The 25361-nt window shown below is 38.6% G+C and overlaps 1 protein-coding gene across 1 annotated transcript in view; it reads right to left on the bottom strand.

The window, feature by feature from the left end:
• Positions 1 to 10273: 10273 nt before the first annotated feature.
• LOC126248259 (ornithine decarboxylase antizyme 1) overlaps positions 10274 to 25361 on the bottom strand; it is a gene marked incomplete at its 5' end in the record, with an annotated part of 49231 nt that continues 34143 nt past the window's right edge. Inside the window, 2 exons of the mRNA XM_049949110.1 lie at positions 10274 to 12422; positions 12639 to 12724. Coding sequence (XP_049805067.1) covers positions 12307 to 12422; positions 12639 to 12724 — 202 coding nt within the window. The remainder of the gene's footprint in view (positions 12423 to 12638; positions 12725 to 25361) is intronic.

The following is a 25361-nucleotide window of genomic DNA, read 5'->3' as shown; positions in this document are numbered from 1 at the left end:
TTTATAATTATAAATATTGAATCCAAGGATGCCTGGTAAATGAAATGAGACAGACCACAATTCACAGACTTTAATTAGAAAAGATGCTGTGACGGTAGATACTCACTACTATTTCTCTTACAGAGACATCAGCATCTTTAACATAGAGTTTCTAAAGAAAAACGTGGAAAATGAAAAGTGGCCAGAACTGTACTTTTCTGATGATATAAATGATAAATATAACATTTTATTGGATATTTACTTGAAGGCTATAGAAGAGTGCCTACCAAGCAAAACAAGAACAGTGAAGAAAAATCATGGGCATGTGTAATTGTTGATGAACAGTTTATTTGTATCCCGTGAAAAACAATTACATCTTTGCCGTATTAGTGAAGATCTACGCAGGCCTGACCATTTATATGAATATTGTAAAGGTTAAAAAAATACTTACAATATGACACTAAAAGATGCAAAAAAATTGTGGAAAACATTTCTCAGTCATCAAATAAAATCAGGAGCACAACAAAGATAATTAACAATCAAACAGAAAAATTATCACACAATAATAACAAATGCCTAAATCTCAAAGTAAATACGAGGGCGGTTCAGAAAGTAACCTCCGATTGGTCACAGTGCGGGTTGTGGGGGGAGCAGCGACGCCATCTGTGCGTCACGCACTCAACAGGTCAGTCGGCATCAAGCCGTGGTCGAGTGAACGTCGTACTTGCGCTAGTTTAGTTTTTGTGGCAGTTTGAAATGTGTGCTGCAATAGAAAACCCCGCCAAATGTGAAGTGCGTGCTGTCATAAGGTTTTTTACAGCCAAAGGATATTCTGCAGCAGCTATTCATCGTGAGCTTTGTGCCGTGTACGGACCAAGAGTTATGAGTGAAGGAGTTGTCCGTGAATGGGTACGTTTATTTAAAAGTGGACGAGAAAACGTTCATGATGACGAGAGGAGTGGTAGACCATCATTGGTGACTGACGAACTCGTTCAGACAGTTGATGCAAAAGTTCGTGAAAATTGACGTTTCTCAATGCCGGAGTTGTCTACTGGTTTTCCACAGATTTCTAAGACTCTCTTGTACGAGATAGTGACAGCAAGATTGGGTTACCGTAAGTTCTGTGCATGATGGGTGCCCAAAATTCTTACCGACCACCACAAAACTCAAAGAATGGCCTCTGCATTAGACTTTCCGTCACGTTATGAGGATGAAGGAGAACCATTGCTAAACAGAATCGTGACCGGTGACGAAACCTGGATTAAGTACGTGAACCCTGAGACAAAAGAACAATCAAAGATGTGGGCACATTCAAATTCGCCTACCAAACCAAGAAAAGCCTCGCAAGATTTTTCTGCCAGAAAACTGATGGCAACGGTGTTTTGGGATGCCAAAGGGGTGTTGTTGGTTGAATTCATGGAACGTGGTACGACCATTAATCAAGACGTGTACTGTGAAACAATAAAAAAGTTACGATGGGCTATACAGAACAAACGCCGTGGTATGCTGACTTCCGGTATCGTTTTTTTGCACGATAACGCCCGTCCTCACTCTGCTCGCAGAACAACGGCCCTTCTTGAGTCCTTCAAGTGGGACGTTATCAACCATCCACCTTACAGCCCAGACCTGGCGCCAAGTGATTATCACCTCTTCATGCATTTGAAGAAATGGCTCGGGTCACAGCGGTTTGATGACGACGAAGAGCTCAAAGATGCGGTCACAGGCTGGCTCCAGGCACAAGCGGGTGATTTTTATGCAGAAGGAATTTCAAAGCTTGTGAAGAGATACGTGCCTCAATCGCTATGGAGACTATGTAGAAAAATAGTGCAAAGATGTAGTTGTAAGATGTATATAATAAAATATTTTTATTTAACTTGGTGTATTTTTTTAAATCAACCAGAGGTTACTTTCTGAACGGCCCTCGTAATACAGTCATAGGAGATACTGTAGCTGTTAGAAGTACTTTCAATGAATACACTGATGACCAAAACATTATGAACACCTGTTTAACAGCTTGTTTGTCTGTCTTTAGAAGAAAATACATCACTGATTTTGCATAGGGATCAAACAGTTCGTTGGTGAGTTTGTGGAGGTATGTGGTATTAGATGTCTAAGTACAGGTTATGTAATTCATGTAAATAATGGACCGCTGATTTGTGTATGCAGTGATGGCACGCAATAACAACCCAGATGGGTTCCATTGGATTTACACCAGGCAAATTTGGTCACTGAGACATCAACTTGAATTCACGACAATGTTACTGAAACCACTGCAACACAGTTCTGGCTCTGAGACACAGACAATTACACTGCTGAAAGATGACATCGCCATTGGGGAAGACATCAAGCATGAAGGGATGCAGTTGGTTTGCAGCTGTCAGTGTGTCTTCGATTACTACCATAGGTCTCATGCAAGCCAAGGAGAATGTCTCCCATAGCATAATAATGCTCCCACCAGCCAACATCCATGGTGCACTGCATGTTTCAAGCCGCTGTTCATTTCGACAATGGTGTTTGTTGAGATGGCCATTGACCTAGTGTAGCAAAAATATGATTCACCCGAAGGGCCAACATGGTTCCATTAATTAACGGTCGAATCCTGATGGCCCCATGCCCACTGCAATCATAATTGATGATGTTGTAGGTTCAACATGCAAACATGTAGGGATGGTCTGCTTGGAGCTCCATGTTCAACTATGTATGCTGAACGGTGTGCTTTGAAACACTTGAGGGTGCACCATCATTATGCTCTTCTGGCAGAGATGCCACAGATCGCCATCGATTCTACTTTACATAGCAGACAAGCCTTCAAACCCCACATTCTGTTAAGAGTTATGGATGTCCGACCATTTAGCACCTAGTGGTAGTTTCACTGTCCTCCTACCTCTTTCCGTAGGTGTTCACGAGTTACTGTCATGAGCATCTGACCAGCTTTGCTATTTTGAGATACTCGTTCACAGGCTGTGTGTAAAAGTTGCTTATCTCTATGGATTTCCCCATTTGCAGCCCATATTTTCACTAGGATGATCCCCTGTCCGTGTCTGCACCGCTTACATACTTTTGTTACTGTGTCACATGGGTACAACACCACCAGACGGCTTCCAACATCACGGTGGGCAGTGGTCATAATGTTTTGGCTTCTCAGTGTATTTTCCATCATATTCCAGAGACTAACGCAAAATAACAAAAGTGATCCTCTGCAAGCACTACAGGTGCTTAAAAATAAGCAGTACTCCACCATTAAATCATATTATTTGTATCCTCCAATAGAGCAAGAGATATCAAAAGTGATATAGAAATTTGATAATAAAACAACTACTGACATTAATGGGATTCTTTCTAAGTTAACACCAAATGGAATGGACAAACCGCTTTCCACCTAGTTATCTGGCAGAAGATAGTTTTCACAGACAGTATGAAAACAGTCAGAGTCCTACCACTATACAAAATTGGAGATCTAATGCGCTCTGGCGACTACAGATCACTTGGACTACTGCACATTTTCTCAAAAGTTCTTGAAAAAATAATATACATTAGATTTGTTTCATATTTTGGAAGAAATGACATAATTAATGATAGACAGTTTGGATTCTAGATAGGAAACCAACAATATAAGCAGGATTAAAATATGACAACATAATCCCACAGGAATTAGATGAAGGCCAAAATCCTCTTAGTATATTTTGTGACTTTTTGAAAGATTTTGACCTAGCTGACCATGACATTTAAGTAAGAAAATTTGATCACTATGGTTTAGAGGAACAGCACATAGTATCATTAAATCATACCAGCAAAATGGAAAACAAACAGTAGAAATACAATTCCATGGCGTTTCTGATATACAGGGTGGTTCTTATTAACATTTAAAAAACGCCATGGCAATGTAAATGATGCTGAACAAGTAATTTAATATAAGACAATGGGGCTGCAAATGTTGGGAAATACCACTAAAGTGGACAAATGTTGAACATCTAATGAATGTCACATCCACAATATGGACGGTATTTTCGAGCACATGTGTGAAGGGGTGATTGAGTGATGCAATACTTGTATTCAAACAAACGATGCAAATTTACACACCTTTTACAAATGTGATCTGTTGTAAATGTAGAAGTTACAAAATTATTGTCACTATAACCATGCAAAAGCTGTTCTTATTTTATGTTTCCTTCTCTTTTTGTTTACAGACATTACATAGTAAAGAAAATATAGGTCATTACAGTTGTACTATACTTTGCAATAAACCAGTGGAGACCATGAGATGGGTAAATAAATTAATACCCCTACATAAACACACAGTTGTTTTATACAATGAAAAAATATTGCCTGCTAGACACATGACTCGAACCCTGAGCCCTACGCGCAAAAGTCGTGCACGTAGGCGCAGAGCCACACCAACATGAATACTTGATTTATATTGGAATGATAAGATGTGACAGATCGATAGGCTCAACTGTTGCATGTGTGGTGAGGTAAGTCATCTGTGGCGTCACATTTTCAACATTTGTCATTCACTTTTGAGCTATTTTCCAACATTTGCGGCCCCAAGTGTCTTATACTAGATTAGTTGTCTCAATTCCATCTACATCACTTCAGAGGTTTCTACAAGTTAATAAGAATCACGCTCTGTATAAATGATTTACCTTTAATGCTGAAAGAAAAACTTCTTTTCATAGACGATATGACCATCATTATTATTGGCTCAAATCTACATGCTACCACAACAAAAAGCAAAATGATACCTGAGCATATCACTCAATGGCTTGGAATGATTAGGCCAGTTGTCAATAAACAGAAAACTAAAATAATACTATTTAGGAACAACAACAAGGCATACTGGAATCAGCACAATTACAAAAACTGGATATGAAGTTAGTCCTAAGCACAAAGTTCTTAGGGCTCAGCATAGATAAGTGTTTACTGTGGCAGACCACTAACAAGCAAACTATGTTCAGCTTTTGTAAAGGCAGAGAGTTTGGGCAGAGATCATATGGAAACATTCCACGTGGAAAAAATATATCTAAAAACAAAGATGATGCAACTTACCAAATGAAAGCGTTGGTATGGTGATAAAGATACTAACAAACACAAACACACACACAAAATTCAAGCTTTCGCAACCCACAGTTGCTTCATCAGGAAAGAGGGAAGGGCAGATGAAATACTATCAGTTTTGATGTGGTATCCAGCGGCTGTTTGTGAGTGTATGTTCACTTAGTTGCTGCAGGTGTTAAGACTTATGCCTTCATCTCAACAATTAATCTTCAGCTTGAAGCAACCATGACACAACAGGAAAGACTTCCACTGTTCTACGCCCCAGTCAATAGATTGGATTTCCGTCCTGATAATAGGATTCCAGGGGCCAGACATGTCATGTAAAGATGGACTGGAGTTTCTCAAAACTGAACAAAACAAAAATTTATCAGTGGTACATTAAACATAAAACATTCTGTTGAAATCTGGGACACTGAAACACTTAACAAATATGCTTTACAGATTCAGCATCAAAATTCTGGCACTGCAAGCCATCACCTTCAGAAATACTCTCAACACTGTCAATAACATCATGAAACAAGGTGTACAACTTGATTAACATGCACAGACCAACAAATAACAAAAACACAAAACGTCCATGAGTGCTACAAGACTTGCAGGAATGCCTGGAAGAAATCACGAATATGTGCTGGACAAAGAGGTGCACGCCTGGGTAAAATAATGGTTCCTTGGCTACTGCAAACACTTTTCCAGAAAGGCACTGACTGTCTTATCGATACATGTTAACAGTTACGGCTGTTACTTTTGAAATACTAAAGTTTATTTACTTTTTTCTTCTCTCTCATTTTCATTTGGCTGTTGCTTATGAATGATTGTTCTTTCGTAAGGATGGAAAGAGATTATTTGGAAGAAAGTTATGAAGACTAGTATAAGCAGTTAGCTAACTCTAGGTTAATCCTCTTGGAATCATCAGTATTGGAAATTGTGCCTTTTGAAGGCAATTGCACTGTTTACCATTGCACGGATTCTGCAACTACTACTAACTTCTTCAGATGTAGAAGACTATCCAGATTTTTTGATTGGGTGAGTGTAAAACCAATGAAACATGTAAAGAGTTGTGAGTGTTTGTGAGACATACATTCCATGAATACCTCATTAAAAACTTGAGATATTTTACCAGAATCAAAATAAAGCACAGTGCAACTTGGATACAAGTGTTGCCAATTGCTGACAAACTTGCTTCAACAGCTACCAACTGCTTTAGTGCAAAGCTCATTTTGATGATGCTGCTTTTTCAAGCATAGACTTAAAACAGTGGGCAGGTCTAAAAGGAATGTTGTGACATCACACCACATTGGGGTCATTAAATATTCTACATCTACATCAATACTCTGGAAATCACATTTAAGTACTTGGCAGAGGGTTCATCGAACCACCATCACAATCCTCTATTATTCCAATCTCTTATAGCGCGCAGAAAGAATGAACACCTATATCTTTCCTTACAAGCTCTGATTTCCCTTATTTCATCGTGGTGATCATCCCTCCCTACGTAGGTCGGTGTCAACAAAATATTTTCGCACTCTGAGGAGAAAGTTGGTGATTGGGATTTCGTGAGAAGATTCCGTCGTAACGAAAAACACCTTTCTTTTAATGATGTCCAGCCCAAATCCTGCATCATTTCTGTGACACACACTCCCATATTTCGCAATAATACAAAATGTGGTGCCTTTCTTTGAACTTTTTCGATGTATTCTTTCAGTCCTATCTGGTAAGGATCCCATATCGCGCAGCATTATTCTAAAAGAGGACGGACAAGCGTAGTGTAGGCAGTATCCTTAGTAGGTCTGTTACATTTCTAAGTGTCTTGCCAATAAAATGCAGTCTTTGGTTAGCCTTCCCCACAAAATTTCTGTGTGTTCCTTCCAATTTAAGTTGTTAGTGATTGTAATACCTAGGTATTTAGTTGAATTTACAGCTTTTATATTTGACTGATTTATCATGTAACCAAATTTTAACGAGTTCCTTTTAGCACTCATGTGGATGCCCTCACACTTTTCGTTATTTAGAGTCAACTGCCACTTTTCGCACTATTCAGATATCTTTTCTAAATCATTTTGCAGTTTGTTTTGATCTTCTGATGACTTTATTAGTCAATAAACGACAGTGTCATCTGCAAACAACCGACGACAGCTGCTCAGATTGTCTCCCAAATCGTTTATATCGATAAGGAACAGCAAAGGGCCTATAACACTACCTTGGGGAATGCCAGAAATCACTTGTGTTACTCCATGTCTTTCCGTCAGTTACTACGGACTGTGACCCCTCAGACAGGAAATCAGAAATCCAGTCATATAACTGAGACGATATTCATAAGCATGCAATTTCACTATGAGCCGCTTGTGTGGTACAGTGTTAAAAGCCTTCCGGAAATCCAGAAATACGGAATCGATCTGAAATCCCTTGTCAATAGCACTCAACACTTCATGTGAATAAAGAGCTAGTTGTGTTTCACAGGAACGATGTTTTATAAACCCATGTTGACTGTGTGTCAATAGACCGTTTTCTTCGAGGTAATTCATAATGTTCGAACACAATGTGTGTTCCAAAATCCTGCTGCATATCAACATTAACGATATGGGCCTGTAATTTAGTGGATTACTCCTACTACCTTCCTTGAATATTGGTGTAACCTGTGCAACTTTCTAGTCTTTGGGTACGGATCTTTCGTTGAACGAACGGTTGTGTATGATTGTTAAGTATGGAGCTAATGCATCAGCGTACTCCAAAAGGAACCTAATTAGTATACAGTCTGGACCAGAAGACTTGCTTTTATTAAGTGATCTGAGTTGCTTCACTACTCCGAGGATATTTACTTCTACGTTACTCATGTTGGCAGCTGTTCTCAATTCGAATTCTGGAATATTTACTTCATCTTCTTTTGTGAAGGCATTTCGAAAGGCTGTGTTTAGTAACTCTGCATTGGCAGCACTGTCTTCGATAGCATCTCCATTACTATCACGCAGAGAAGGAATCAATTGTTTCTTGCCACTAACATACTTCACATACAACCAGAATCTCTTTGGTTTTTCTGCCAGGTTTCTAGACAAGGTTTTGTTTGGAAACTGTTCGCATTGAGGTCCACGCTAAATTTTGAGCGTCTGTAAAAGATCGCCAATCTTGGTGATTTTCTGTCTGTTTAAATTTGGCATGTTTTTTTTGGTTGTTTCTGCAACAGCCATTTTGTGTACCAAGGTGGATCAGCTCAGTCATTTGTTAATTTATTTGGTATAAATTTCTGAATTGCTACCGATACTATTTCTTTGAATTTAAGCCACATCTGGTCTACACTTATGTTATTAATTTGGAATGAGTGGAGATTTTCCCTCAGGAAGTGTTAAGTGAATTTTTATCTCTCTCTCTCTCTCTTTTTTTTTTTAGGTATATTTTTCACTTATTTTCGAGGATTGGGGATTACAATATTCAATCTTGCTACGACAACCCTGTGTTCATTAATCCCTGAATTGGTTTTGATGCTCGGTATTAACTCAGCAACAAATAATCCTAGGTCAAGGGTGTTTTCACAACTTTACTATTCACATGGGCTCATGAACTAACTGCTCAAAATAATTTTCAGAGAATGCATTAAGCACTATTTCAGACGATATATTCTCATATTTTGTGATAATACATTATTATGCACTGATGAACCTCCCAACTCTGGGTTCACCATACCACAAGTCAGTTACTATTGGCAAAGTTCCTTGCAGCACTCCCCATTTACATGATCCCAAGGGCATTTGTAAGTTACGAACTACCAGGCAAACTTATCCCATGGTGGGATACATTGACAACTTACATGGCTGGAAGAATTATTTATGGCAACCAAATGTAAGAACAGATACCACCTATTATCTTGAATGAGCCACGCCTTTAGAAACTACAAGTTCTTTTAGCACAAATAGCCAGAGCTACAATACAAGGTAACTATGTTCTTAGTGGTTTTACACATTAGTCAGTAGAATATAAAAGCATTACTCTTGCGGATACACACAAGCACCTGACCCGGTCAACAATTATGCATGCTGGTCAAGAAACTCCACTGCCACCAGCTGCTACAAGAATTCACCATAAGAAGAATGATATTTAGAAAATAAAGAATCTTTCTGCAAGTGCATGTTGACACTCACTTCATCACTTCATACCATACCATACCATACCATACCATACCATACTTACCTGACCATGCACTCTTGTTCAGGTAAGAATTTTGACACACATTCCAATCAATGATATGTATAAAAATTTTAGTGGACACTTAGCTACGGTCAGTCAAACAGAAAGGGTAACAATCAGTTTATTCTCTGTCAGCTGAACTGAGCATTTACTTCCCAAAATTCAGACATGTAATTTGATTTTGTTCAGCTGTCTACAGACACTTTTCTTTTTTAACCTAATTCCTCAGATTGTTGCTAAACCAACTTCTCATACATTATGATTTTAACCATTAAAAAAAATGTAACATTGAATTTTAGGTGTATGGGGGGGGGGGGGGGTGTTTGAGGGAAACACAGTGTTGGGGAGAGCAAGGAAACTAAGTTACTTGCTTGGGTACCAAAATACCTAATACTGGCCCTGGGAATGCAGTCGCTAGCAGGAAGGCATATTTTTAATCTTTTCACATACATTTTCAAGTGACTACAAATGAAATATTCGAACTCTCAAGTTAATTTTTGCATTATTTTGCTTTTAAGTCTCAACTGGAAAGTTACACAATTGCCAATACCTGAAGTATAAAACTGACAGAGCAAACCAGTTTTAATATTCTTGATACCTCTAACAATTCTGTATGACAATACTACATTACAAGGAAACAATAAGATCCAGACTGCCTTAGTTACAATACCAATGAATGAAACAATAGTCATCATAAAATGTAAGCTGGGTTCATTAAGTAGTTGCAAACTTCTGTTTTAAGTTCACTTAATAATTGTTACAACTATTTGCTGCACTGAAGCTGAATGACAATATAGTGCTCAGTGTTTATAGAAATTGGGGGGGGGGGGGATGTCTTGATAGCAAAAATAACTATAAAAGACCAGTACAACTAGTAACTGCACCCTATTTCTTATGGTCTTAAAACTGCGTTGTGGAGCTAAGATACTAATGAAATATTTCACTGAAGAGGAAATAAAATGAAACTAATATCACACAACAGCAAAACTCTTATTCTTCATCTGTTAAGATGGTGGTTACAGGTATATAGAAATAATATCACCACAAATTGAAACAATGCGACTGTTTTTCCCACAATTTATTCATGACTGGGATAGAAGGGAAAAATTATATTGGCACTAAGTACCTTCCTCCATACAGTTAATTATGGTTTGAGAATAACAGTTGAAGCAATACGATAATCAGTTGTTCTACATACAAAGCAACAGGACTTTAAAAAACACCAGTTGACATTGTCAGAAACCTTTTTAGTTGAAAGAGTGTAATTAGTACTAATTCTTATCATCATACAACCAAAGAATTACTGACTCCAACATCACACAAGAATTTAAAAAATAATTTTTTTTGCGAAATTTAATGTAACTCATACAGTGCAATCATAAGAAAATGTAAATCATATTGACAGTAAGCCACAGTAACATCTACAAAATAATGCTAGTGTACAATGATTGAACTTTAGGAGAAAAATTCAGCTAGGTGGCACAAGTTTATTGCACTAAAACTATACCAACGGAAACAATACACATCTGCGCCCAAGTGATAAATGAGATATTACATTATCATATAATAGCAGTAATAGTAGTAATTATAATAGTAATAAAAAGTTACAATTAAAACCTTTTAGAAAGTATATCTGAAGTAGTAAATTAAAACAAGATGCAAGATGTGGATATTGAGATAAAGGTCCAGGCCATTACAAGGGTAGAGTAAGAAAATATAACTTCCAAAATAAAAGTGGAATGGAGGATAAGATACTTTTGTTAACTTTGATGATATATTAATTACTACACTAAGTTCCAATCAGCACGGGGGCAGCATATCAACATTCTGTAACTTTATATGTATTTAGACATAAAACAGAGTGTGTTGTAAATACTGAACTACACAGTTATTTAATTTTGCTTTTAAGTGTCATCAAACGAAGCAGAGTGGGTGAAAGGGCTGATAATTTATTAACATCTTAAATACCTCTCCTGCCTGTCACTATAACAGCAGAGAGAACAATATTGGAATATTGTATATATGAGATTCTGTGCAGTTGTTCACAAGAGCATTGTTGCCATTAAACTGACAGTGCACATTTTAGAAACAAACAAATTAACTGCAACACTTCCTAACTAATCCAACTTTTAAAAGCTCTTTCTTGAGATACTAAATGAAACTTTAACAAATTTCTGGAATGGAATCACAGATGAGCACCTATGCTTGCCAGACAAATGTGTCAAGATTCAACTCCACAATTATTACACCCTGTTAACTGAACACCTTGTTATTAAACCTCATTAATTCTGTTACACCTTCATGCCCTCGTCTATGCAAAACATTCCCTGAATTACCAAATAAATGGAGAGAGAAAAAAAAAAAACACAAAAGTAAAACAATGTTAAGAAATGATCAGACAAAACTGATCTTTCAAAATATAATAAGGAAGAGCCTCAGTATAACAAATATAAATAATATTACAATTCACATGCTATACATAAAACTCATTTTTGTTGAAAGTTTATAACAAATAGCAATGAACATTTTATTTACCAGCCACCAATGTTGCTGTTTGTGTCCTGAGATGTTTACCAAAAATTTTTCCTTAATTAAAATCAGCCTCAAAAAGAATAAGAGCCATTACATAAATATAAGGAATTAGGGCTACACAGCGACTACAACTGCTAACATTAGTGCTATCCAGACATTTAACTTATTTAAGTGTGCAAATGAGAAACCTAATATTATTGCAAATGAAATGCATAGTCAAGAATGTAAACATTTTGGTGAAGAACATTTAAAGATTTTTGTCAACCAGCTTTAAAAAATAAAAATGTTAAGTTTACTCTATGTATGTTAACACACTTTCCAAGCCATGTCCAATAAAAATCTTTCATTATAAAGATACGCAGTTACTTCCGTTCATTGTCAGCATCTTCTTTCTAACAGTATACAAACAATTTCAATTTACCACTACAGGGAAATTAATGGGTGTAACAATTTCAAGCTGTATTGCTGTTTCACTTATCCAATCTCAGGGCATAACAACTGGAATTAAAAATTACAGGTATGGCTGGGCAAGCTACAGGCAGCAGTCACCAGAATAAAATATTTCTAGTCAATAGAATATAACATGTAGAGATTGGTTGTATCAGATGCATTAGGAATCAGTGGATGTCCAGGTGCCAATGTTGAGAAGCCCAGGAACATGAAGGTCCGAATTAAGAGAGCTGAAACAAAACCAACCACAGAATATTCAATAATAAATTTAAGAGAAGCAAAAATCGTATTTCGAGTCAGATTTTGACCATGCAAGTAAAAATACTCCCAATGAAACATTGTGAAAGTGTTTTGTTTCCAGACATTAACAATGACAAAATGAGATAAAATCTGCTGTCTTCAGAGCTCGGTAATATGTACAAATTTAATATAAATTTTTGGCTTACCCCTGTCACTGCGTTCCTTCTTGAAACATATGATGACCTGTGTGCACTTTAAGACCTCCTCTGCATACTCCAAGAGTGATACAAACCTGTAGAGCAGGACAACAAATAAATTAGAAGCCAAAAGAAAAAGAAACGTTAAATATCGAACTATGGCCATTCAAGGGAATATTGTATCCAGCAATTTTTGAGAATGATCTGAAATCTTGTTACCAACTTTACCAGCCACACTGGTGCATATCCACAGAAGTAATACGAGGGCAGTTCAATAAGTAATGCAACACATTTTTTTTCTCGGCCAATTTTGGTTGAAAAAACCGGAAATTTCTTGTGGAATATTTTCAAACATTCCCGCTTCGTCTCGTATAGTTTCATTGACTTCCGACAGGTGGCAGCGCTGTACGGAGCTGTTAAAATGACGTCTGTAACGGATGTGCGTTGCAAACAATGGGCAGTGATCGAGTTTCTTTTGGCGGAAAACCAGGGCATCTCAGATATTCATAGGCGCTTGCAGAATGTCTACGGTGATCTGGCAGTGGACAAAAGCACGGTGAGTCGTTGGGCAAAGCGTGTGTCATCATCGCCGAAAGGTCAAGCAAGACTGTCTGATCTCCCGCCCGCGGGCCGGCCATGCACAGATGTGACTCCTGCAATGGCGGAGCGTGCGAACACACTCGTTCGAGATGATCGACGGATCACCGTCAAACGACTCAGTGCTCAACTTGACATCTCTGTTGGTAGTGCTGTCACAATTGTTCACCAGTTGGGATATTCAAAGGTTTGTTCCCGCTGGGTCCCTCGTTGTCTAAATGAACACCATAAAGAGCAAAGGAGAACCATCTGTGCGGAATTGCTTGCTCGTCATGTGGCTGAGGGTGACAATTTCTTGTCAAAGATTGTTACAGGCGATGAAACATGGGTTCATCACTTCGAACCTGAAACAAAACGGCAATCAATGGAGTGGCGCCACACCCACTCCCCTACCAAGAAAAAGTTTAAAGCCATACCATCAGCCGGTAAAGTCACGGTTACAGTCTTCTGGGACGCTGAAGGGGTTATTCTGTTCGATGTCCTTCCCCATGGTCAAACGATCAACTCTGAAGTGTATTGTGCTACTCTTCAGAAATTGAAGAAACGACTTCAGCATGTTCGTAGGCACAAAAAACAGAACGAACTTCTCCTTCTTCATGACAACGCAAGACCTCACACAAGTCTTCGCACCCGAGAGGAGCTCACAAAACTTCAGTGGACTGTTCTTCCTCATGCACCCTACAGCCCCGATCTCGCACCGTCGGATTTCCATATGTTTGGCCCAATGAAGGACGCAATCCCTGGGAGGCACTACGCAGATGAAGAAGAAGTTATTGATGCAGTACGACGTTGGCTCCGACATCGACCAGTGGAATGGTACCGTGCAGGCATACAGGCCCTCATTTCAAGGTGGCGTAAGGCCGTAGCATTGAATGGAGATTACGTTGAAAAATAGTGTTGTGTAGCTAAAAGATTGGGGAATAACCTGATGTATTTCAATGCTGAATAAAGCAACCCCTGTTTCAGAAAAGAAATGTGTTGCATTACTTATTGAACTGCCCTCGTACAATTCCTGTTGAAATCTGAGTGCCAGCTGTTTATGTAAAACAATTCTGGTGGTGTAAAATTTAGTATTTCTAATATTAAAGCACAGAAAACAACAAAAAAACAACAACAACAACAATCTAAAAGAAAGCCAGGTAAAAGACAGGAAGGAAAAATAGAAATGGGTACAACGAATCTTGACAATTTACTACGGGTCAACGTCCAGAGAGAGAGAGAGAGAGAGAGAGAGAGAGAGAGAGAGAGAGAGAGAGAGAGAGAGAGAACAAACAAAGATATTTTCCGAATACAGACGTTGTTGCTTAAGCCAGGATTCATTTAATGGATTGTAGTGGGAATATATATTTACTTTGCATTAGGATTCACTGGAAGCCTGACCATTACCACTGCACCACATCAACATACTGAACACTCGCCATAAATATGGGTTTTTTATTTTTATTTTATTCTGTGGGGGTGGACAAGGGTGGTAGTGTTAAGACAGCACAGACATACCAGTTACGAAAGGAACAAATGGTCTATGGTGTTCAAGCCAGTTTATGACTTACTGGATTATGCACTTTTAATATAAACGGAAAAATAATTTTCATATTTTAGCGGAGCAACTGAGTCAATATTTACCTGATATTCACCCTGTGACAGTCATCACGTTTCCATACCAACCTGTTGTACCTCTTAAGAACGTAACGACAAACTATCTGATCAGATGTATCCAGAAACCTATTAGTGGACATTAATACAGGGTGTCTACACCCTTCACCTTCTCTGCCAACTAACTTTGTTGGGGACACTTTCAATGAAGTGTATTAATGTCTGGATAAATGGTAGCTCTTTCTTCTACAAGAGCTGAAACCGGAGAAGGTAGTGAAGTTGAACACTGGGGTCTGGAGCAGAAATCGACACAAGTCATTCCATAGGTGTCTGGATTCTGGGCATGCCAGCCATTTCAGAAACGTTGTTAGTCACCAACCGTTACCACATACATGCTGCTTTATGACAGGGTGCACTGTCATGCTGATACAATCACCATCTCCAAACTGTTCCTCTACAGTGCTGTGCACAGTAAATAATACCATAAAATCCTGCCATATTTAGTGCTTTACATACAATAAGGTGAAAACACCAACCACGAAAAACCACTCCCACACAGTAACACCAACTCATCCGAACTTCACTACAAATGGTGGCAGGTAACGTTCTATAGGCAGTTGCCAAAACCCCACTGTTCCACTGGATTGATACAGCGTATAGCACGAGTCATCACTTCAAATCACTCATTTCCAGTCATCCTTTACCCAGCGACATCACACACTATATCATCTTAAATGTCACTTAGCAGTGACTCCGGAAGTATACGACTTATGAGGAGCTGCTCAATCATTGTACCCCATTCTTTTTAACTTCTTACAAAGTCACTGTGGTAACTGGTAAAGTTTGGGAACTCCCGAGTGATTCCTTCCACCAATGTTATTTAACCATTTACAAACATCCTCCACAATGCTCGATGTCTCCTGCCTGTCAATACAAGAGGTCTGCCTGGTCTTGGTTTAGCTGTGGTTGTTCCTTCGCATTCCCATTTCACATCAACAGTCAACTAGGGCAGCTTTAGGAGGATTTAAGTGTGTCTGATGAATTTGATACTCGTGTCAAATCCAATGATTAGTACACATTTGAAGTCACTGAACTCCCCTGACTGTCGTATTTTGCTATTACTGCTTCTCTACTAACACACGGTATACCCGTCTCATCATACTGGTGGGCCCACCTCTCATGACATCTAGTGGTCAGTTTCGCTTTACATATGAGTGTTCAGATACGTTCGATCAAAGAGTATGGAAGCTGTACTGAGCAAGCTGAAAGTTTGTTTTACCAGTACATAGCACACTAAGCAAGGAGCACACAAAGCAAACACACTTTTACACAGATAGCACACCATGCCACATTGACAGTCAGGTGATCTCCACTTCAGCACTTGTGGGGCATTCGCAAATTGCAATATTGCCCGGGTTGTTCCACTAATACTGAATCACTGAACGATTAAAAAACTACAATATGCATAAGAATAGTAGTACAAGACTTTATATAAAAATTTTAGTGGTCTTCAAATGAAATTACATGTGTGAATAGCACAGAATTTATAAATGCCCTATTAACACCAACTAAACTTGGCACCTAATGCTTCACTTATAAATCACTACTTGATTCTATAGCATTTGGTCTTGCTTCTTTGAGGACATAAACTGCTGCATTACAGACCCTCTAATCTAATTCAAAATTCCTGTTTGAGTTGTTATTTACTGACAGACACATAAATTTTTAAACTGAAGTTCATCAGTATGCAAAGGTACTGTCTCTGATGTCCACTGTATCATTCAGGAAATAATGATTAGGTATAAGACAAAGTGTTAAACCAACTCAAGTGCCAGAACAATACACAGTTTCTGTTTAATAAACTAAATCCAAATTAAACTAACTTAAGATGATGATTACGATGCTTTTAAGAAACTAGACTGCATTGTTGTCAGTCCTTTCAACTGCAAAATGGTCAGCTGCCACTGTGGTGATAACACAAAGGGAGAACTGTGGCTTATTTTATACTAGAGGTCTAGCCTCAGCAGCTTTATATTACGGTGTGTTCAGTGAGTATTGTGATAAACAGATGATTTCTGAAGCACTCTACAAATAAAAATAACATTGACCTGATACAGAGTGTCAGTACATGGAGATGACCCAGCAGGTGCCTGCTTCAAGCTCAAATTGTGGTGAAGGGGTTTCATCCTCCAAAGCCACCACTAATGCTGACAACAAAACTGGTGGACCATAACAGTTTATTGTAGAATTGTCTTTCCTCATGAGAGGAGAGGTTCATCTGACATTTCATCATCTGTGAGTGAGATGTAGGGTAGCACCCAACTTCAGTTTCTTCCTCACATTGGTCAAGGTAGCACACTAAGCATCTGGACCACTGTCAAAGGGACACCACATTCACATAGAGGTCAATATCAAGGTAAAATCATAGGGGAGAGTGGTGTGATACAAAAGAACATATGGAGTAAAGAAGCAAAATGTGTGCAGTACTCTAAGCTTCCTAACCTGAAACTAGGTGCAAGCTGAAATAGAATGGAAACTACCTACAACACTACACAACAAATTTCCAGAAAATAATGTAATACACCTGATACCTTGCAAGTGCAACTAACTATATGGTGCTTCAGTTGGGGAAACTGCCAAAGGGGATAATGAGCCATGTAACAATCAGACTGCTTATGGCCTTAAAAGTAGTCAAATGTTAACATAACAAATTAGTTTTCTTTACTTCTGTTTGCTGATTTTCCATTATCAGTATTTTTCACTAAAGTGTGGTTACTGTTTAACAAAAGAACTTTAGGCCTAGGGTTCATATATTATAACAGAATTCAGGATATTTTCGAAACATACAAACATGCAGGACAAATGAGTAAAACTCAGGACATGATAGAATCATCATCAATACAGGCTTAATAATACGAGTCGTGTTTTTTAAGTAAGTACAGTTTCGAATTTAAAAAAAGGACGTGCTAAGATATCTAAATAATTTTAATTTTACATGAAAGCCTGTACCTTAATCTATGCACTGACGCCATTACAGTCTGATTCTTCCTTGTTTACATTGCGTACTGAGTGTTCAAGAAGCCTCCGATAATCTTGAGTCCCTCTGACTGAAGTACGGGCTGTTATAAGATTTCTTAGAGCTAAAGGCCTAAAAGCACTTAATATTCATTGTGAGATCTGTGCAGTTTATGAAGAAAACATTATGGGTGATGGAATGGTAAGAAAGTGGGCAAGAGCATTTAAAGATGGCCGCACAAATGTGCATGATGAACAACGGAAAGTTTGGTGCAGGAAGTGGACAATAAGGCGAGAGAAAACAGGTGCTTTACGATTTTCTCCTTGCAGGATGACTTTCCTAATGTTTCTCGTAGTGTTTTGTATGGCACTGTAACCAAGCACTTTAATTACCGAAAATTGTGCACACGTTGGGTACTGAAAATGTTGACAGATGCGCATGAAACCAAACGTTGACTTTCCTTGAGCGGTACCACAACGATGGTGACGATTTCTTAAGCCAAACTGTTACAGGCGATGAAACATGGGTGGCCTACGTCACACCAGAATCAAAGCAACATTCCATGGAAGTTGAGCGTTGGCATCATTTTGCTGCAAGAGAATGCCCGTCCGCATGTGGGGAATCAGACCAAAGATCTCATCACGTCTTTTCGATGGGAAACTCGAAATCATCCTCCGTACAGCCCCGATCTTGCGCCCAGTGACTACCATCTGTTCCTGCACTTGTGCACTTTAAACAACTGGGCGGTCAGCGTCTTCAAGACAATGAAGTCAAAACAGTGGTGATGCAGTGGTTAACAAGTCAGCCGGCAGACTTATGAGGAGAGTATACAAAAACTGGTACAATGTTATGACAAGTGGCCCAATACTGACAGAAATTATGTAGAAAAGTAGATTAAGATAATACAGGCTTTCACGTAAAAATAAAATTATTGAGATATCTTAACAAGTCTTTTTTAATTTTTAACGGTACTTACTTAAACAACACGCCTCTTAATTCTTTTTCACATAATATACCATACAACGAATGAGAGTAACAGTATTTGAAATTTGGATGTAAATATAAACACAAATTTCACACATTTTGTACTGAAGATGATTGTGCAGACTCCCCGGTACTTGAGTGGTACTTTTAGTGGTGTGTATTTGCTCTAGAAGTTTATTGCAATTGAGTATTAAATTGTAGAAGCCCACACAAGGGAGGCTAGCAAATATGGTTTTTACAACTGCCAGAGCTTTTGCTGTTTCTAACTTGAATGTGTTCATTTGCACACAAAGCTGTAATTGTAGAAAACATTCCTGATAGACGCATTATATCCCGTAATAGCTAATGAAAATTCAACCAAGCTTCTATGTTTTAGACCAAGTCACTCAGCATAAATATCAGGAAAAATTTCTTACCATTTTTCACTGACAATTTCACATTGCAGTCCAGCAACTTTCTCTCCAGTATTTACTTGCAGAACAATATTCATCAAACAGTTCTCTCATACACAAAAGTTGATGACTATTTTACAAAACTACACAATTACTGAATACTAATCCAGCTGATGGTTTTATGGCCATCTACAATCCACTGGCTAAAGAGATCCCAGAAATAGTTCACACCACACACAAACACATCCAATGCAGGTATCATAGAAAGCGATAGTGACATCTAACTGATCAACTGTCACACTTGTGTAGCTGCTGTTTTACTGCAGATGTCAAAAATCTTAGATTTTCAGCTTTCTAATTTGTTGAGCAACATGTTTATTTCATCCGTAACTTCATTCAGGATGATAAACATGTCAAGGGACAGGAAGTAGTACTTTAATGCTTGAAAAATACAAATGACTTAACAACTGGTAAAAGAGAATCATCTAGCAAGTTTTTTCATAAGACTGAATATTTCAAACACCTAAGACATACAAAGTCAAATGGCCTGATTTCAGTTCACTAGCTTTTGCATAGCTAACAGCACAATCTCCTTTGTGACAACTAATCTGATTTTCAGATACAAGCACAAGAGATTATTGTTGAACAGCAATTTAATTGTGTCGGCTGTGCAGTCCACGGATTCGGGTTGTGCACCACTGTGTGATATGCAAATTTGGCTTCTAGCACCAAACGTTATCCAAGTCTAACTATCTTCACCAATAAGTAGTCATCAACTTTTGATCTGTAAGAGTTAAGTGCAGTTTTATGTTTGTTCGACTTCATGTGACATATTGGTGTATACCTTGTAACGCAATCCTCAATTTCACACAAATTGCACACTCAATATTGTCATGTTTCTGAAAAACCTGAATTCTTGCAGTGTGTTACTGTTTAATGTGCACTTGCAATTTCCCATGATTAACAAAGGTAATATAAACTTTATGTAAGTCACTGTCGCAAGCATTGGAAACAACCATAAAACAGTTCAACATTCCAACACTTGTACATGTTTACAAAACATGGCATGATCCATTTTGTGGAAGAATCTGTATATTGTATCAAACTTTATAACCAAAAGTTTAAATTTTTTATGCAAATGAAGTGCTATGTCAATGTTCCAAGACTTCATGCAAGCAAAGTATTTTATCAGAACAGGTGAGTAGAAAGAATCTTCATACACAAGACAAAAATATGGAACATTTCACTGTTGCCAGACAGGGTTTAGGTACACTGGGGCATATCACTGAAAATCTGGACTGTCCCAGAAAAATCTGGATGAATGGGGACCTTGTTTATGCCACAGAATACAATATAGCATTGTCAGTTACCTTGGTCTAAATGATCTAATGTCTGTTAGTGCAAATATGCCTTGGTACTCAACAAGCACCATTTGTCTCGTACCGAAAAAGGGCAGAGATCTTTACCCAGAAGAAGAAGAAGAAGAAGAAGAAGAAGAAGTTAGCAAGGACAGGGCTTACAATAAGGGAAGATCCGACACACGAACGGCTAAAGATTTTAAACAGTGCCATATCCCATTTCGGCCTTCAGAATGTGTAGGCTCAGGATGGCAGAGTAATCATTAAGACAGCAGCTGGAAAGAAGACAGTCACAAACATGACAGAACTGAATAGTATTAAGTGAAGCTACTCGAGCCAAAAGTGTAAACTTAACACCATTTGCAAATTGTAACAGCCCTATACTCAGATATAGTCTTGTAATTTTATTAATTTTTTAATTATACCTATATTTGTAACTTCAACTAATTGTTTTTGTAACTGTATTAACTTTTCACCTTTTTTTGTGTCTGTAGCTCTAACCATTACTTAATTTTAGTTACTGCTAATACTTTTTTCATTTTCTCAGTTTATTCTCTTCCGTTCTGAAATAGTTCTATTGCAATTATTAGTCTCTCCTTTAGTTCATTAATCACCCATCTCTTCGGTTTAAATTGTTCATAACAAAAATCACTATCAGTATCACTTTAGCAAACTTTAATCTAATTGTAGCTTCCTACAATAATCACTACCAGTATCACTTTAGTAAATTTCAATTTAATTCTAGCTCCTTACGATAATCTATTAATTATTAAGCTTACTTCTCTCTGCTGGCAGCATCGGCCTCTTAAATCACTCCCTTTTCCCTTATTTCCACCCTAAGTTGTTTCAAATACGCTAATTACATTTCTCCTCTTACGACAGAGGATACACAGTGACACACAGCCGTCACTATTTTGGTCATATTCTCCTTGCACCGAATACCACTAATCCATTTTCTATACTTTCGCAACCTCAGGAAATCTCTAGCAGTCGCCTTTCTTTCGGCACTCGCGGTGTCACAAACAGGGCGCGCAAAATCTCTGACACCCCTGTGTTATGTCACTTGGCGGAAGCAGCGGCCAGTGCCCCTCGCGGCAGGTAGTGCCTAACAAAGGGACAAACCAGTCTGCCACCCTACTCCAGGCTGCTCAGCGGAACGCGTCAGAGCTTTTAGCAGCTCACTGCAACATCCAGTCTTTACCTGCACATTACGAAGAACTTAGCCTCCTCTTCAACCAACTAAACTACCACGTAATCCTCTTATCCGAAACGTGGTTGAAACCACACACATCCTTTGCATCTTTTCATCTCCCAGGGTACACATTTCCTTGGGCAGACAGATCAAAAAAGCGAGGTGGCGGGGTCGGCGCGTATATACGAACAGATCTCAAAGCGAAAGTCTTATGTACGTCAAATCCTGCTGAAGAAAAAAGAGGCTGAATTCATGTTCATTGAAATAAATATACAAAGTCGGAAATTATTGACTGGCGTCGTGTACAAGATGCCAAAAATAAGCTCAGTGAGTTCCTTCCAGTCGGAATTACATTCACTTCAGTGTCAATACGAACATGTCATCGTAATGGGTGACTTGAACATAGACCTGCTAAGAGACACTCCCTCCGCAATAAACCTAAAAAGACTGTTTAGTTGCAATAGCATGAACATTCTTCCATTACAACCTACACACCATACGGCGCACAGTCATACTCATAGACGTAATCGCAACGAAACAGACTGACAAAGTAAGAGATGTTGGTCAAACATTGGCCCCTGGCCTCTATGATGTAATATTCCTGGCCTACTCTGTGCAGCCCCCAAGGATCAAATCGCGTTACATAACTTGTAGGAACATGAAACGTATTGACCTTGAGGCTCTAACAGCCGATTGCTCAGAAATCTCATGGCATCAAATAATCAGAAAATCCACAATCGACGGCAAAATTAATGAACTTGGTGATAAACTCACTGCCCTCTATCATAAACATGCACCTGTGCGCACAATCCGTGTAAGAAAATCTCCTGCTCCATGACTGACAGCTGAATTACGTCAAATGATGACTAATAGGGATGCTGCCCACAGGCGTTTCAAGGCAGATCCGAAACCCGAGCGTTTCAAAGAATATAAAAAGCTACAGAACAGAGTGAAACAATGCATTCGCAATGCTAAAATCAGGCACGCTCGCTCCCTTGTATGCAGCGATCTGACGCCCACGACTCTATGGAAGAATCTCCGTAGCTTGGGGGTCGGAAAGGCAAAATCGGAAACTACTTTTCATGTGTCTGCTAATGAATTAAATGAATTCTTCTCTGCACCTCTGAATACCAGCACAGCTGATAGTTACCGTCCACAAGAATCCCCAAACAGGATAACTAACAACGATACCTTCCATCTAAAACATGTAACAACAAATACGGCAAGAAAAGCAATAATGAGAATCTCTTCTGATGCAATAGGCAACGACAGTATCGGTATAACCATGATTAAGAATGTTGCCGATATCTTAGTACCTGTCTTAACTGACATATTTAAATTTTCCCTCGTGAACGGAATATATCCCACTGCATGGAAAAGAAGCCTAATTCGACCCATCCCTAAGATCGAAAACCCGCAACTGCCTAGTGATTACCGACCAATTAGCATACTGCCTGCTGTTTCCAAAGCACTTGAATATATTGTTCATGACCAAATCACTGAACACTTGCATGAATTCAGCCTATATGACAAATTTCAATCCGGTTTCCATAAACATCACAGCACAAACACTGCTCTAATTAAAGTAACTGATGACCTGAAATATGCCATCGACAATCAAAAGGCAACAATTTTGACGCTACTGGACTTCAGCAAAGCTTTTGACACTGTTAGCTTTGACATATTGCTCAGAAAAATGCAACAGCTTAATTTCTCTGATAGTGCAATGTGATGGTTTGAAAGCTACTTAAAAGACAGACAGCAATGTGTTGTCTGAGTAAATGAAAAATCTTCCTGGAAACATGTTTCCTCGGGAGTGCCCCAAGGATCAGTCTTAGGACCACTTTTGTTTTCTTTATATGTCAACGATATTTCGCCGGTTCTGTCCTCCTGTAAATATCATTTCTATGCTGATGACCTCCAGCTCTACCTAAGCGTCAGACCTGAAGATGTAAACACTGCAATCACTCAGATGAATGATGATCTGTCTTCAGTAGTGACATGGGCGAAAAACCTGGGGCTTAAACTAAATGCAAAAAAGACGCAAGTAATCTTAATAGCCCATCAGAAATTAATAAGTTCAGATTTCTGCGAACAGCTACCTCCTATTCTGCTCGACGGTACTCCAATACCATATCAGAAAACAGTGAAGAACTTGGGTGTAACTTTGGATGAGCATCTCAACTGGGCGGAGAATACAGTTGCAGTGTGCCGAAAGACGTCTGCTTGTCTCTATGCTCTCAAAAAGTTTCGGAACATATTTCCACAGGACTTGAAATGCCAGCTCGTGCAAGCACTCGTTCTACTGAACCTCCACTATTGTGATGTAATTCAACAAGGCATGAGTAGTGTAACCAAAAGACGGCTAGAGCTAACCATGAATGCCTGTGTGCGTTACACCTGCAACATTCGTCGATATGATCATGTTAGTGCTTCATACTCCCGAGCTAGGGTGGCTGCGGCCGGACAAATTGCGTGACTACCACACTATGTCTACTCCACCGACTCCTCGTCGCGCAAGCACCCCAGTACCTTGCTTCAGAGATTAAAAACCTGTCATCTCATCATAATCGAAACACGAGGTCACTCTCATTTGGTATCCTAACTGTGCCCACTCACAAAACAAAAACTTTTGCAAACTCCTTCTCAGTTGCCGCTGTCCGCCTCTGGAACAAACTGCCCCTTACCTTCCGCAAAATTCAATCTCCTGCTGCTTTTAAGAAGAAGTTGAAGCATTTCCTACTATCATCCTCATAAAGTTCTCCACAAAATTAATGTACAAGGGCAATCCCCTCATCTGTCAAATAACAAAGCTATCTTGCTCCTGAGATGCCTTCCTCTTCATCTATCTCTATTAGCGATGCAATCTTCTTTTCCTTTATATTTCCTTAATTATGTTTCATCATGTCTCTATTCCTCTCCTCCCTTCACCATGAGTCTCCCTCATACTCCCTGCCGCCAGCACTCCTATCTAAAATCTCTCTCTTCAATAATGTCTAATTATAACAGTACTTGTGATCTAAGAATATAAACTCTATATGTATGCATTTTTCCAGGTTTACCTTTCAAATTGTTTATTTCACTTTTTATACTAGATGTAGTTTAACATGCCTACTAAAACATATGAATGTAAAATAAGTAGAATGCCTGGTTAGATGTAAGAGAGGGCCTGATGGCCCTAATCTTGCCAGGTTAAATAAATCAATAAATAAATAAAATAAAATAAAATAAATTTTCCTACCTTTGCAATATTTCAGGATTATGCCTAGGAGGTTTGAGAGCATATCTGATAGTCAGAAAAAGTGAAATATTGTCCCACTTCAGTGTCTCGCAAGTTGAATGAAGCTTTTCATAAAAAATGGAACACTCGCTTTGAACAGGAACCACATGAAGAATTCAACATTATTTTATATATAAAGTACTCATATAGTGTTATACAAAAATAAAAAATGGATGCTTTAATTTATTCCTCACTTAAGATGAAGGAACACTCAATTTGATATACTTTATTAACTCCATCACACTTATGTACATACAGATGCAATACATGTCACACAGTCTTCGTAGACTTAATCTGCAAATGATGTATGAGAATGTGCT

This window comes from Schistocerca nitens, chromosome 3 (genome assembly GCF_023898315.1).
Source record: "Schistocerca nitens isolate TAMUIC-IGC-003100 chromosome 3, iqSchNite1.1, whole genome shotgun sequence".
Classification (NCBI taxonomy): Eukaryota; Metazoa; Arthropoda; class Insecta; order Orthoptera; family Acrididae; genus Schistocerca; species Schistocerca nitens.
The sequence above is the reverse complement of the archived record's forward strand: the minus strand, read 5'-3'. Positions and strand labels throughout refer to the sequence as shown.